Source organism: Hevea brasiliensis, chromosome 5, assembly GCF_030052815.1.
Source record: "Hevea brasiliensis isolate MT/VB/25A 57/8 chromosome 5, ASM3005281v1, whole genome shotgun sequence".
NCBI classification, from domain to species: Eukaryota; Viridiplantae; Streptophyta; class Magnoliopsida; order Malpighiales; family Euphorbiaceae; genus Hevea; species Hevea brasiliensis.
Window position 1 is genome coordinate 32917048 of NC_079497.1, and position 15178 is coordinate 32932225.

General features: G+C 30.1%; 2 protein-coding genes across 3 annotated transcripts; one reads left to right on the top strand and one right to left on the bottom strand.

The window, feature by feature from the left end:
* The first annotated feature begins 713 nt into the window (after positions 1-713).
* On the top strand, positions 714-3189 carry LOC110664392 (uncharacterized). Of its 2 annotated transcripts, XM_021824056.2 has the most exons (5): positions 714-1222; positions 1893-2004; positions 2119-2200; positions 2785-2836; positions 2927-3189. In XM_021824056.2, exons 1-5 carry the CDS (start codon positions 833-835, stop codon positions 3062-3064), a joined length of 774 nt encoding a protein of 257 aa, XP_021679748.1. In that variant the 5' UTR covers positions 714-832; the 3' UTR covers positions 3065-3189. The 2 variants fall into 2 exon arrangements, with proteins under 2 accessions (XP_021679748.1, XP_021679749.2); XM_021824057.2 differs by lacking the exon at positions 2927-3189 and having other exon boundaries at positions 2119-2189.
* An 891-nt stretch (positions 3190-4080) lies between these two features.
* Positions 4081-9685, bottom strand: LOC110664393 (uncharacterized). The gene is made up of 6 exons (XM_058147168.1): positions 9055-9685; positions 7926-8037; positions 7685-7856; positions 7412-7599; positions 7026-7163; positions 4081-4462 (listed from the first exon to the last, which is right to left on the bottom strand). The coding sequence occupies exons 1-5, from the start codon at positions 9588-9590 to the stop codon at positions 7038-7040; spliced, it is 1134 nt and encodes a 377-aa protein (XP_058003151.1). The 5' UTR covers positions 9591-9685; the 3' UTR covers positions 4081-4462; positions 7026-7037.
* Between the last annotated feature and the right edge of the window lie 5493 nt (positions 9686-15178).

Here is a 15178-nt window from a genome sequence, read left to right on the forward strand (position 1 = left end):
TTAGCATTTGAGGCATATATAAAAATTAGTTAATAGAAAATATTTTCCTAGTCAAAGGAAAAACTAAATCATTTTTAAGGAAAATTATATTTTTTTTAAAACAGAAAGTCATTTTCTATTTTTCTAAATTTTGTTAATTTTATTAAAATATAAAAATATTTATATATAAAATAAAGGCATAACATTATTTTAACATTACAACTAAATAACAAAAAATATTTTCACATAAAATATTTTTTATGAAAAATATTTTTCATATATAAGTTATTTTCTGTAAAATAAATAGAGCTTAAAGTATATTATATTTTAATAAAGGATAAAAGTGCAAAGAAATTAAAAAGTTAATATATATTTAATTCACTTTTAAAATTATTAATTTTAATATTTAGAGTTTTGACAATTTGGGCTTTTGTCCCAATAATAAAATATTTAGAGTAATTTTTAAAAAGTTAATGATCAGCAATTTAAAATAATTATTATAAAATAGAAAATTTTAACTATTTTAAGATCTTTAATCTTTGTTTATCTAAAACAAAAACTTTAATCTTTGCTGTCATTTGCTAATATTTAATTATTAAATATCAATCACCAACAATTAACTGCAAGGATTCAACCAAATGCTACCTTAATTTATTAGGAGAATAAAGCCTGGAGACTCCTTAGCTGCTCTTTGAAGCAAGGATCCAACTTCCAATGTTTTGATTCTTTTCTTTCATGTTGCTTCTTTCTTTTTACGAGCCCTTCTTTCTTTCATTTTCTTTTCTTTTCTGTTTTTTATATCATATTATATAATCTTGAAGGCTTTTGTCACCTTCATTCAATAAGCATTCCAATGGCCAAGGTGAGCTCTTTCCCCATGATCTTATATAGCACAAAATTAGTCTCAAATTTGCCTCTACTAATCCCACAAGCAAGAAATTCCCATAATCCCATTGTTCATGAAAAAAATCTATACAAAAGAAGAACCTCTGTTGTCAAATTTGAGTCCCAATTCTTGCACCAGCCTTTGGTTTCAAGAAGATTTTCTTCAAGGCACAAAGGCTTCAATGCTAAAAGCAACTTGGAGTCAGGAGAGGAAGATAAGCTAGCTCTGGAAACAGTCCTCAAGCTTTACACTGCAATCAAAAACAAAAATATCCATGAATTATCCGATATAGTTGGTGATGAATGCAGATGTGTTTGCAATTTCTTCTCATTTTTCCAATCCTTCAATGGAAAACAGGTATTATTTGGGATACACTGTCCCATCTATATGTGTTTGTGAGAAAAGATATTAAATGATTTTATCTAATTAATGAATAATTTTTTGGATATATTGGCGCATAAATTGAAAGCTCAATTTCTTTTATAAATAAGAAATTGAAGTTCAATAATTTATTATACGTTATGGATAATTAATGATAATTTTTAATTAATACATAATTCTTTTAGAAGTGAAACGGATTAGACTGTTGAAATTCAAGTCATTTGAATTAGAGTTATTTCGAATGGCAAGTTGAATTTGAATTATTTCGAATTGCAACTCACTTTAAATATATTTTTTTGAGTAAAGCTGAGTTATTTAGATTTACGAATTATTTAAATTTATTAATTAAGGGTTCATTTTGAATTAAAATAATAATTTTTTAAAAAAATATTAATTTAATTTTTAATTTTACTATTCAAATTGAAGAATCAATTTAAATAAATAAATTTTGAGTCGCTCATCAAATCATATGAATTGAAGAATTTTAAGAGTTATTTTAGATTTTATATGAATTAATTTAAATCAAAACAAATCACATCAAATTGGAAGGTGGATCAAAATTTGCCAACTTTATTGTTTTTTTTTTTTTATCAACCATTATGTATTTATGATCCAAACTCACAAATTTATCCTCCTTTTCTTGCAGCAAGTGTTGGACTTCTTCAATTATGTGATAAGAATCTTGGGAAATAACATTGAATTTGCAGTGCAACCAACGTTACATAACGGGATGAATGTTGGTGTTTCATGGAAACTACGTATATACTCTGCCTTCACTTGCTTAATTAGAATACTTCATTTTAAGTTCTTGGCAAGTTATTCAAGTTAATTACGATCTTTTCTCTTATTTTTCTTGGTTGATTTATTTGCAGAATGGACCAAGACCCATATGCCTTTGGGAAAGGGATTTAGTTTCTACATTTGCCAAATTTACCAGGGGAAGGTGTTAATAAGGTTTCATAAACTTTCAAACAAGCTTAATTTGGCCAAAAGTAAATTAAAATTTATTAATAAAATAAAAGACCAATAGATAAATCACAATTGTTACAAATTTATATCTTGATAATTTAATGATTAATGCTCTTTTTTGTGAAAATATTTTGTGAGAATCACTTTTTTTTTCATTACAACACTGAAAATTAATTAAAAATAACTTTATTTTTTGAAATATTTAAAAATAATTTTTTTTAGTATTTAACATGCTGTTTTCAACTATAATCAATAAACTAATAGGTCTATATTTACATAATTTCTTAAGTTTTTTTCTTATGATGAATTTGAAATATGTTATTTTGAAAAGGATTTTTTTTAATATTTTCAAGAATATTTTCTATTAATCAAACTTCCTAAACATTATAAAGCCAAAAATAAATAAAAAAAATCTTTTCGAAAATATATTTTCACTTTTCATCAAAAATAGAGCTAAATCGAGAGGGAAAAAAAAAAAGTTCAGTGATCTGCATGCGTACTAAAAATGCAAATATGTGCTAAATTATTGTTTATTTGTTCGCTAATTAATGATAGTCGCAACCTTTCAGGAATGTGGAGATGTTCATGGAACCTCTCCTTCACATTGAGCCTTTTAGACTGGTGAGCAAATTAATTTTAAATTTTTCTTATCCAGCTTAAATACAAGTACCCACCAATTGGGAGACTCATTGTTACAATTTTTTTCCCCAGAAAATAATGGGATATGTGATGAACACAGTGGAGAAGATGAGCTACTATAACCTGTCCAAAGATCAGATGAAGAAAGCCATCCTCATTCTATTTTTGATGGTCATCATTTTGCTCTTTCTGAAGCCAGGGTTTTATTAGGTCATACAATTGAAGTTTCTCGTGTATGAAAAACCTTGCCTAGATCAAGTGTCATTGGCTCGGTCCATTAGACCAAATCTAGATAAGGAAAAACCCAAACGTATATTAACACATTATCCAAGTCAGCTTTGGGCTTCATCAACATTTCTCACAGTCCACCTTCAATCAGGGGATTTGTAATCTTGCGAACTATTGCCTTCCCATGCACAACAATAATTACGCTACTCACGTTTGCTTCATTTAAAAAAAAAAATTATGAGAAAGAAAATTAATTCAATTCTCACACAATGATTTATAACATAATTTTTGTTTCTTTTAAAATATTTTTTTAAATTAAGATAAATTAAATCCCTTCATCCATTAAGTTATATTTTTAATTCTAATATCCAAATAGAGATTAAATATATTTGAAGAGTCTAATAATTCAATTCAATTCTTTTTTATCAAATTTTTTTTTTTATTCATTCTCACATTTAAAAAATCAAAATTACTAAAATTTAATTTCAACTTAACTCAACTAAACCTTTACCTCAAAAATTTACTTTTATCCCAAAAATTTAATATCAAAAATTTAATATCAGCTATAAATATTTATTTCCTCCACTCTAAATGATTTTTAATTAAATTTTCAAAAATAATTAAAATTTAATTATTTTAATTAAAAATTAATCATTTTAAAAGAAATAAATTCATATCAAAAGTTCCGTGATGTTGCAAGAATCAAATTCATAAATAAAGATAAAAGGCAAAATATGAAAATAAATACATCCATTTAACTTATCAATAATTCTATCATTTTATAAAATATTCCAAACAAATAAATTTTTTTTACAAACTCATTTGAATTAAATTCTTTTAATAGAATTGAATTCTAACCTAAGAATCATTCCCAACAAGGCTATTCAGTGAATTTATAACGCGCAATCGCACTTCCATCAAAATGATTCCTGGAAGATCAGCAACCCAACAGCAGGTAAAGGCAGAGCACTAACAAAGGAGCAAGTAAGAACTTGTGGTTAAACAAGAAACAGCCCTAAATATGGGATAAGACACACATATGGGTCCCTTCAAGTAAGATTGATTTTACAATTCCACTGCTTCTACCTACTACGAGTGTTAGGCATGGAGAAGTTCAAAAGGCAATAAAGATTAGTAAGACAGCCTAAATCCAGGGCAAAGGCATAACTACAAAGGTACTCCCTGCCATTGACCCAAGGTACATTTTCATTCTGATCATAGCAAACCTAAGTAAATCACCATTTCATCCACCCACGTTAATTCACAATGACAAAAATAAAGTAACAGCGAAGGGGTAAAAAAAAAAAAAAAAAACAAAAAGGATCTTCACTATCTTTTTCTACCATCAGAAGGGTGGTGGTGACATAACATTCCTTGCACCTGTAAGAAAGAGAACTGATACATCATTCATTTAATAGAGACATCACACCATAAGCAAATAAATCAGCCAGCGAAAAATATAGAAGATTAATATACATGTGCACAAACATGCTTGCAGAATCTTAAACTTGGTGGATGATGATTTAAGTCCAAAAATGACAAAAGCAAGCATAACACATCAATAAACACAGTATATGCGAAAATTTGAAACTTAAGGTGCAAAACAAGTAGACTGAGGGGACAAATTTAACAACAGGAAAAGACTTATATAAAGTTAAATCACTCGAGATCAATGAAGACTGACCAAAGTGATGATGAAATAAATCACAGCATCAAGAAAACCACTGGAAACTCAACAGAAGGGGTGAAAGTCATGGCAATAAAGGCTTGATTTTCTTTTTTGCCCTAGGATAGATTCCTCAAGATTTTCTTGGTCATTCTCATCAGTTTCATTCTCTACAATAGATTCCTCAAAAGTTTCGAACTCAATCTTATCATCTTGGATTTCAACACATGAAGATTTAACAATCAATGCTCTGAAATCTTCAAGTTGCTCTTCAAGCTCTTCACTATCAAATTCTTATTTTGCATCCTGTTGATTTGTAATTACATCTTCAACAACTCTTGATATTGCTTCCAGCTTTGCTTTTAGCCTATCCAAAGTTTATCAAAGGTACTTCTCATATTTTCCTTGAGTTTTTTCTTCAAATTAAACATTGGAGTAAGCATCATAAGCCAAATAGTTAGAATTTGTTTGTTATTGAAATAAAGTTCTCCAAAATGCTATATATTCTTTCCTCCTTAGTTCAAGTTCTCTCTCCCTAACTCACAAAAATTATTTTATAAAATAAGTCAGGAGGACAATATAGAGCACCACCTTGTAGTCATTTAATTACAGCCTACACGAAGTCTAACCAAAGGGGGAAAAACACACACACACACACACACACACACACAATTTAAAAGTCTTATCAGCCCTAAATATTTGTTTCTACTCAAAATAAATGTGAAAATTGGAAACAGAATCTACTGGCACCACAGGGTGCTGATGTGGCACTACTTGATGATGTGGCAGGGTGCTGGCACAGGATCAGGTGCAAAAAGACTCACAGTAGCAATTTGAGCTACTATTGAAGCAGACTTGACCCAACTCGGAATGTGAGGGCGTGTTAATGGTCAGACAAGCAATCCAACCATGGCAATGTGATGATTGGCACGTGCAAACCTCCGGGGAGTGTTGCACTAACAAAATCAAGGTCAAAGTTCATTCAGGTCGAACTCAACCTGAATGAAAACTAGATTTGTGGTGGCTTCTAACAGTCAAAGCTACACCAGTGACGTCACTTGGACAAGAGCAGTTGCTTGGCAGTGCAGTTGTCTAGTGACCAAACATAGTGGCTTATGATTACAATAACTAGGCTTTATCTCACGACAGAAATAGAAAACAGGGCTCTGACCTCTGCGAAAGAACTCATCAGGTGAGGGGCTTGTAAACTTGCGGGAAATGCAATGGCATTGGGATTTTTTTTTTTTTTAATCAAAGGAAAAGAACAATAAGCTCAAGGGAAGAAAAATTTTAAAAGAAAAAAAAAATTCAGATTAGTTTCTAATTAAGTGCTTACAGGCAACGAATCAAAATGGCTTTGATACCAAATTGATGTAGAACGAAAAAGAACACTTGAATGGGAAGATAAACAATTCTCAATTTTCTATTAATTCTCAAATCAATTGTCAGTCATAAAAGTCCACCAAATACCTAAAAGAGATAGGTATTTATAGTAGAATTGTAAATCCTACTACTAATAGGATTTGGAATCCCAAAATAAGAAAAATACTAAACAAACACTAATTAAGAATTCCGAACCAACTCAAATTTCCTAAATATAATAAAATACTTCCTAAACAATAATAGAATTATTAAACTTCATAATAGTAAAAAAATCTAAACTAAAAATCTCAACTTTACATTTAAAAATTATATAAAAATAATTTCTAAATTGAAGTTTCCTTGACTGCATCACAAAGGTTCTTATTGTCAACTTTACATGCTTAGCATAGGGGATGCAATGTAAGGAGACAGTTGGGCTGACATGGTAGAGTAAGATGAAAATGTGCAAGACCAATGCCTTAGTATTATAGCTCCCATCAAGAACAACATATAAAATATTTACAATGGGGACACCCATTAAAACCATAGTAATGCTCAAAACATTTTTCAAATGGAAGTTATACTTGTAATTTAAATGCGTATCTTTCTTTACTTCCCTAGTTTTTTCTCCAATTTGAGAGAAAACTATAATTGTCCTAATCTCCCTCCACTTCTCTCATTTTCCCTCCTTTTAATTCTGAAACAAAGTCAACTTAAAGTCACTTATACTCATTTCACTAACTTCTCTCAAACTCAAGAAACTATCACTTGTAAAGGATATTCTATTTATTTATTTATTTATTATTAAAAGGTAAAGCAGAGGAAAAGATAACACATTAAAAAAAAAAAAGATGAATGCACACAAACTCATGCATGCACGCTTATATGAACATTATTATAACACTAACCCATTACCATAGCCAAAAATTATGACTTCTTGAACAAATGATGCCGTGCTAGCATCTCTTCTACCCCTACTGCAGAAATGCTTTCACATCCAAGAAGTTCACGGAGCTTTGCATCACATAATATCACCATTGAATTCAGTGGATCCTAAGGCATACAACCAAAACCATAAAACTTTCAGATGCTAATGCATTTTTCTCAATAAAGCCAAAAGCTTTAGATATTAATAATTTATTAAGGAGATACAGAACTCTTGAAGGAATTAAATATAAAACAGTGGGGCATCAGGGGATGGTAAAAACAAGATAACAAAAGGAATGTCTCGAGTTATGGTGGTATGTAATTATGATGACAATACAAACTCAAATTTTTTGGAGTTATACAACCCTACATACCTCCAATTGGTTAACCTTTATATACTCCCAAACAAGCCTGGATGCCTCCAATTGGGTCATCTCCCTTCCGGCAGTCCCAAAAAACTTAGCAAGTGCTTCGGATATCAGCACCACAGATGCACCAGGTTCACTACTTTCAGTAGTGGACTCAACATCAACCTTCACTCGTTTAGCTTGACCAGTCTCCTCTGCAGACATTTATAAGAAGAAAATTTGGCTTAATCAACTATGCTGCAGTTCAATAATATATTGCACGACAGCTACAGTGCATACTTGTAGGTTCAAGAGGAATGATATGTTTAGCCAGCAGCTTATTCATCTTGAACATGTCAGTGCAGTCTGTCTCAAAAACCACCCTTAGGGCATCATCACAAATTATCTTTCTCTTATTACTTGGATCTTGGAGGTTGTTTTTCCTTATGTATGCCCACAATTGCTTCACAATCTGTATCAAGCAAAGGATTTATTAGAGAACATAAAGCATTATATAAATAAAACCAAGTAGTGATTATACCTCAGTCCTTGGCAAGGCGGGCTCACCAACAATGGCCTGAAGTTCAGGTGAAACGCCACAAACTTTGTTTAATCCACCTGGGCCACCTCTTCTTTTGGCCCCTACTGGAGCACTGCATGAGAAATAAAACAGCAACACCATTACTCTATTGCCCCTCTAAAGTGTATTGTTATGCATCATTTTGCAAAAGATTCAATAGAAAAGCAAAATAAATAATAATGCCAGGGAAACGTAGACACGCTAACTGATCTTCAGCTAAAGGTACCCAAAAGGATTTGCAAGACCAAATATCCACTGAAACTACTGAGCAACAAAAATAAAATGCTACTGAATAATAAATAATAAAGCTAAAACACCCATAATGGTTTCCAATCTAAAAGTCAAAATTACAAAACAACAGAGCTCTTCTCGACTGATTCATGCGGCTTGCCTCAAAGAGACAGGTTAAGGCCATTTCTTTCTTCTTTCTTTTTTTTTTTTTTTTTTTTTTTTTTCCTTTCTCTGAAACATCCATGTAACAATAGACGCTGGTACCTTCAAACAAAGGCTGGCTTTAGTTGAACTAACATTTTGTATCATATAATTAAAGATAAAATAACATACCCAGAAAATAACGTTGCAAAATGCCAACTTTTTCTAAACAGCTTTGTAAACTTGAAATTAGGTAATTATTTCTTTAACAGGAAAACAATTGAACATACGAATCAACAATAAACTTCAAAGATTGAGAAAACAGCATTAGCAATAAAGAATAGATAGTTGCAGACTTGCAGGTACAAATTTTAGTAGTAGACAAAACTATGAATGGCAAAATTTCATTAAATTATAGACACAATAAACCAAGTAAATTGCTTCCTGTGAAAAACGACAATTATCCCCTCCAAAGACAAAAATACACACCAAAAGTGGGAAAGAGACAGACTATACCTTCAAAAAATAAAACTAAAATTAAGAAACCCTAACTTCGCAATCCAAATACAGAACATCAAATTAAGCCTCTAAACCTCAGATCGTAACCAGCAAAATCCTAAAACCAACGTGTAACAACAAAAATCAATCCACAACTGAGAAATTAAGCAAACCCACCCCCCCCCCCCCCCCACCAAAAAAAAAAAAGAAGGAATATTACCTCTCTTTGGATAATTCAGGAGGGACAGGGGTGGCATTTTGGGAGAAGACCTCGGATTTTGGGAGAGGCGGTGGCTGCTGCCTCTGCTGCTGTTGCTGCTGCTGGGGCGGCGGCGGATGCAGTGGCGCCGGTGGCTGGCGGAAGTTGAGGTCCTGCGGGAAAACTTGTTGTTGGTGGGGATGGAGGGTAAAATGAGCAGGAAATTGCTGGAATTGCGGGTGATGTTGGAGGGCAAAATGGTCATTTTGTTTAAGGTGGAGGGGATGTGGCTGTGGCTGTGGCTGTGGCTGTGGCTGCGGCGGCCGATGTGGTTGTTGTGTAACAGCAACGGCGGTTGCGGTTGTTGTTACAGTTGTAGGGTGTGACCGGAGCAGGAGGTTGATCTGGTCGTGAATGAAGCCAGCCTTGTGGGAGAGGCTTAACCCTAGCTTCGCTTCGAGTTGCTGAACGACGCCGTCTAAGGAGGTGACGGAGTTGGGGTCTGCTTGACGGAGTACAGTCTCTATCCCTTTCGCTAATTCCTGGTCCGACACCATGGCCTTCCCTCTGTTTCACATATATTTAACAGAAAAAAAAAAAACGGAAACAAACGAGTCTCTCTCACACACCTCCCTACTCTCTCTCTCTGTCTCTCTCTCTCTCTCTATCCATCTCTCTTTATAATTCTCAAATGACCGAATCACCCCTCCCTGTCATTTAGTTTAAATTTCAAATTCGATCGGACATGAACCTTTCCTAACAGCATGTGTTAGGTGGAAGTAGGGGTAAAACTGGAATCTCATTGAAGTTTCTCTTTCCACCCCTTCTATCTGTCACGTCTGGAAGATCAAAATGACGATTGTGCCCCTGGCCCGCGGGTTTACGCGAGGAACCACCACTGTGGGGCGATAGAAGGAGTTGACGCGAAAATGTAATTTTGGTGATTCTCAGGGTGAGATATGGGATTTTAGGACAAATGAAATTATAAAAATGGATAGATCTCGGATAAAACACGTGTTAAGTAGAAAGGAAAAAGATTAAGAAAACCATCTTGTCCGCCTCATCAGAAATAGGAGGCGGTGAGCTGAAATTACGTAATTGCCCTCCTCTGTTCTCAAATCCCAGTTACGGATGGAAATTTGTGTATTACCTTGAATATCTCTTAAGAAAAATATTTTTTCAAATATATTAATTAACAAGTATTTAAAATTAAATTTATCATGCTTTAGTCATAAAAATATCATAACAATAAAATAATTGTTTTAATGTTAATGCTGCTTTTTTTCGGCATTTTTTTATTCCCTGAACTTAAATACCAAACACTGTTTGACAAACTGATAAAAGAGAGAATTTTTAATGCAATAAAGTTAATTAATTTTGAATCTTTTAACTAAAAGCTAAAATAATAAATTTTTTTAGCTTTTTAATAAAATATTTTTTTATCTAAAATTAAAATTTTAATTATTTAAAAATAAAAAATTAATAAAAATCAGAACAGGCAACTTTTAATAGAGATTAATTGAAACGCTCTTTAAATTTAAAGATCAGTTGTCAAACTCTTTTGGACAACAAAAATCGTCTTAATAATAAAATATAAAATTTATCATGGATTTTAAATTTGTGCTTTTATATAATCATTTCAGGTTTTAATTATGGTTATTTTATAATTTCTCAAGATCTTAAATTTATTAACATACTTAATTGGAAAATTTTTAATTCTCCCAATAGGGAGGAAAGAGGATGAGTAAGGAGAGAGGGAAATGAGAGAGAAATGAAGAAATTAAGCTAAAGGCTTAAAAGAAACAAATTTGGACTTACGTGAAGAAGATTCAAATGTTAAAAGGACTAAAATCTAAGTTTATATTTTATAAGCAGAAAATAAAAATTTATGTTAATAAAAAAATAAATAAATAAATATAAGTTTGCATGCATGCAAACGTCATAGCCCACACCTCACCAAATGAAGCCTTAGTTTTGTGTCGCCAACTTTCACCCATCGCTATTGTCGCTAGTGGCCATTGATCCATGAGACTTGGCACCATTCTCTTCCCCCTCCCTCCAATGAGTCCATAGCAATTTGAACCATCCAATTTAGTGCTCTATAGAGGGAGAACCTAACAGGTTAGCCGCTAATTTGAAACGAATGTTAGTGAGTTTTCATCAATTTTGTCGAACTAGACCACAATAAATGAACTTGTTACCACCAGCAAACACCTCGTCCTATGGGAAACCCATAGAATCCAAGCTCATCACAAACCATTGGAATTATCAAAATTGAGAAAGAGAAAATTTTGGCTTACAATGCTTTCCAATGAAATTCTATCCAAACAACCAATCCAATCAACTTATCTGAGTTGATCACTTTTTTCCCACAATGTCAACTTTCATTTGGGATCAATGGTGCCCATTTTCATTACTGATAAATTTTAGAGAAACAAGGACAAGCTAAGTTTATGGGATTATTTTTTGACATTTGGTTGAGTTTTTTGAGAAACTAATTTCATATTACTTAAGCTTTTGGGCTTTATATATGTATTTTCAAATTGTTAAAATTTTACTAGCATCAAAATACTATTTTCTAGATGCATAAATGAAAGAGCAACTGAAAGAGTATTGCGATATTATAGTAATTTCTACCTATTTCAAATGTGTCGAGCACAACCATGACATTGAAATTGGCAACTAACTCCATGTTATAATTTTGGCATAATAGGTAATTAATTGCCAATGTTTTAAATGTGCATTCAGGATTTGGAAATTTCATGAATATTATCAATAAATTAAATATAAGAGATATGGGTTGCTAGGAATATTTATTTGTTGTATCACGATTGTTTGGAATTAATTGGACGTTAGGAGTATTTAAGGCATTAATCGGGTAATTATAAAGGCAATGAAATTAATTTAATTGTGTATGTACATAATTGTCTAATTTGAAGACAAGTGAAGTGCATAGTAGGAATTTATATCCTGTTTAGGATTTCTTTTTTGGTTTTTTGACAGGCATGTTTACGGTTGAATTGACATAGAATATTATTGTATTGAATTATTGAAAAATTAGGCTTATTATATGTTTTGAGGCACTTATATTGGTCTAAATCCTAATATCAATCGCGGTCTATGGAATCAAATTATGGCTACTAATATGAGTGATGGTCATTGGAGTATCATTAGTTGTGTAAATAAGAGGAATGGACGCATTAATTGTTTTGATTGTCAAGATAGAAAAATTTGATGTTATATAATTACACAACACGTAAAGCTTTCCTCCTTCACTTGCTAGCGTTAAAGTTGCCCTAGTAGTCTGAGTGAATTGTAATTCTCGTTCTATCTCACTAGCAATATTCATAGTTCTAAATATATCAATGCTTTCATAATCTTGAATTCTTACTCTGATTTCATCTCGTAATCCATTAAGAAAGTACACTAGATATTGTTGATCTAAAATTTCATTCACTTATGCAGCCTGAGCGACAAAGGCATGTATTCATTTACAGTTTTATAGTAGCAAGTACTTTTCAAGTGAGTTTGTGAGCATATCTCCACCATATCGTGTTAGTTTGCACATATCATACAAGAATTTGTAGCAAAAAATTAAAAACTCAAAGAAATCTCCTTTAATCAAATATGGAATGGTGAGATCGAATTAATTATTAAGCAAATTACCTAATTTTTTTTAAGAATTTGCTAAATCACTAGCTAAGTTGTCATAAACTATTAGCCGTTCACATATCTAGCCTCTAACAATATTCACACAAATCGATTGTGAGGAAATCTCCAAGACTCTCTTAGTGAAAGACAAAAATTTTGAGTGCTAGCTCAAACTTATAGGAGTGTCTATGTAAAAGGAATAACGAGCTCCCTTTTATATGAGTTAAATTTGATAATTAATAATTTAACTAATTAAATTAATTAATTATAAATTGACCTCTATAAGATAAGAATCATATAATTAATTTCTGTAATTCTTGGACCTTTAAATTAAATCCATACTTAATTATTAGGACATAAGGCAATCTACATAAAATATATGCCTTGGTTCATGAGCCTCATTTTATTTTATTTTAATCAAGTTCAACTTGATAGCCTATTTTAATTCTTCACTCACAATCTATATGTGTATGACTCATTAAGTTTCTAATATATTAGCAACAAATATAATTATAATCGTTCTCAAGGTTAAATAAAATTAATACTTTAATTTTATTATCAATTCATAATTGATTAATTATATTTATAGATCATAATTGATATATAGTAATGTGTAAAAATCATCCAAATATTATATCTTGTCAATATGGTTTCACTAAGCATTCAATGATCAATCTATTGGGGTAAATAACATCTCTTAATTATAATATTCTAATTTATACACTAATGTCTGGAATGTGTCTGCTTTGTATAAATCATCTCTGTTCTTATAGTATGATTAATTAATTAAATAAGATTTTCAATATTTTTCTACCTTATGCAATCATTTAACAATCCACAGTGTCCAAGAATAATTAAAACATTATCCCCTATTACCTAGAGTGATGAATCTTATCTGGACAATTAAATATTTCCATGCAGTTCATACTGTATCCAATAGCTGTCATATTTGTTATCTTTACATATAATGATATGTAAGCAGTATCAAAACGCAATAATTCCTGTATAAGATCATGAAAGTCTTTTCATAGATACAGATAAACTTTTATATAGAATCCTTGTGCAAGTAAGTTTAGTGAATTTATCACTATAAATACCTACATGTTGGTTTTAGATATCCCATATACCTTAACTTAGTGAGAACTACTACTTCCTTTCACGAAGAAAAGAATACAACCTATATTGGTCTTAATAGTTAGATATTTGTTACTACAACTATTTATTTGAGGCAAAATTTTATTAGTCTCTAAATGCTATATTATTTGTTTCTAATGATAAACTTTATGAGGTAAATACTTATTTGTCTCTAAATATTATATTATTTATTTCTAATAATTAATTTTTTAAGACAAAAACTTATTAATCTCTAAATGTTATATTATTTGTTTCTAATAATGAATTTTAGAGGCAAAAATCAATTTGTCTCTAAATATTATATTATTTGTTTCTAATTCATTAAAGTTAATTTTATTTATATAAAAATTTTTAAGTACTTTTTTTTAATTTATCAATAAAAAAATTCCTCTTTCCCATGTCAAAAATAATATTAATAATTAATCAAACTATATATGAATAAATTATATTAAGTGTTAAATGCATATAGATTATTAAGAGTTAAATAATAAAAGCCATATTTAAAAAAAAAAATTAAGCATGTAAAACAAACACACAGACACACACATATATACTTCTATTGTATTACGTTTGTATGTATATTAAAATGAAGAAATTATTTTTTTTCTTTCAATCTAATTTATACATGATTAAAGTTCTAATTGATGTATTGTTTTTAATTATTATGTTAATAAGTGTTAATAATTAAACGTTACAATCAATCATATGTATAATAATAAATTTTGAAATCTTAAAATTATTTTTAAACATCAATCAAAATAGTTAATATATTTTTATCATACAATAATTTATATTTGTATCAAAAAGTAATTTTTAAAATTAAATAATTTTTTTAGAAAAAACTTAAAAATTAGATGAAAACACTTCGAAAACTTAACTACAAGTATTTTGATAATTTTAATTTATATTGATTATACTTATATATAACATATTTTTGACAATTTTAAAATATTATTTTAATTAAATTGATATTTTAATTAAAAATTTATAAATACTATAATAAATATAATAAAATTTAATTATATATTTTAATATTTTATTAATTATTTATTGAGACAAATTATTTATATAAATTGAAACTTTAAATTTAATTTAAAAAATAGTAATAAGAAAAATAAAAAAATAAAACGATGTGGTTGTCTCACATCGTTTTGCAGGGGCTAGGCAAGAGGAGGCCTCCTTCCTTGTAATTTTAAAATTCTAATAAGTGGACTCTCGTATGACTTACGAGCCTGCTACTATTTTTTTTTTATCAAATTATATTTATTACTTTAAAAAATATTTTAAATATATTTTAATTAATTTATATTTAAATTATAGTCAACGATAAATAAAGTATTAATTATAATCAATGATGAAT

Coding starts and splice junctions, on each gene's coding strand:
- LOC110664393 (XM_058147168.1), bottom strand. CDS start 9,590: ATGGTGTCGGACCAGGAATTAGCGAAAGGGATAGAGACTGTACTCCGT. Junction 8,038..9,054: donor CCTGAATTATCCAAAGAGAG/GTAATATTCCTT, acceptor TTTCTCATGCAG/TGCTCCAGTAGGGGCCAAAA. Junction 7,857..7,925: donor CCGCCTTGCCAAGGACTGAG/GTATAATCACTA, acceptor TGCTTGATACAG/ATTGTGAAGCAATTGTGGGC.
- LOC110664392 (XM_021824056.2), top strand. CDS start 833: ATGGCCAAGGTGAGCTCTTTCCCCATGATCTTATATAGCACAAAATTA. Junction 1,223..1,892: donor AATCCTTCAATGGAAAACAG/GTATTATTTGGG, acceptor CTTTTCTTGCAG/CAAGTGTTGGACTTCTTCAA. Junction 2,837..2,926: donor ACATTGAGCCTTTTAGACTG/GTGAGCAAATTA, acceptor TTTTTTCCCCAG/AAAATAATGGGATATGTGAT.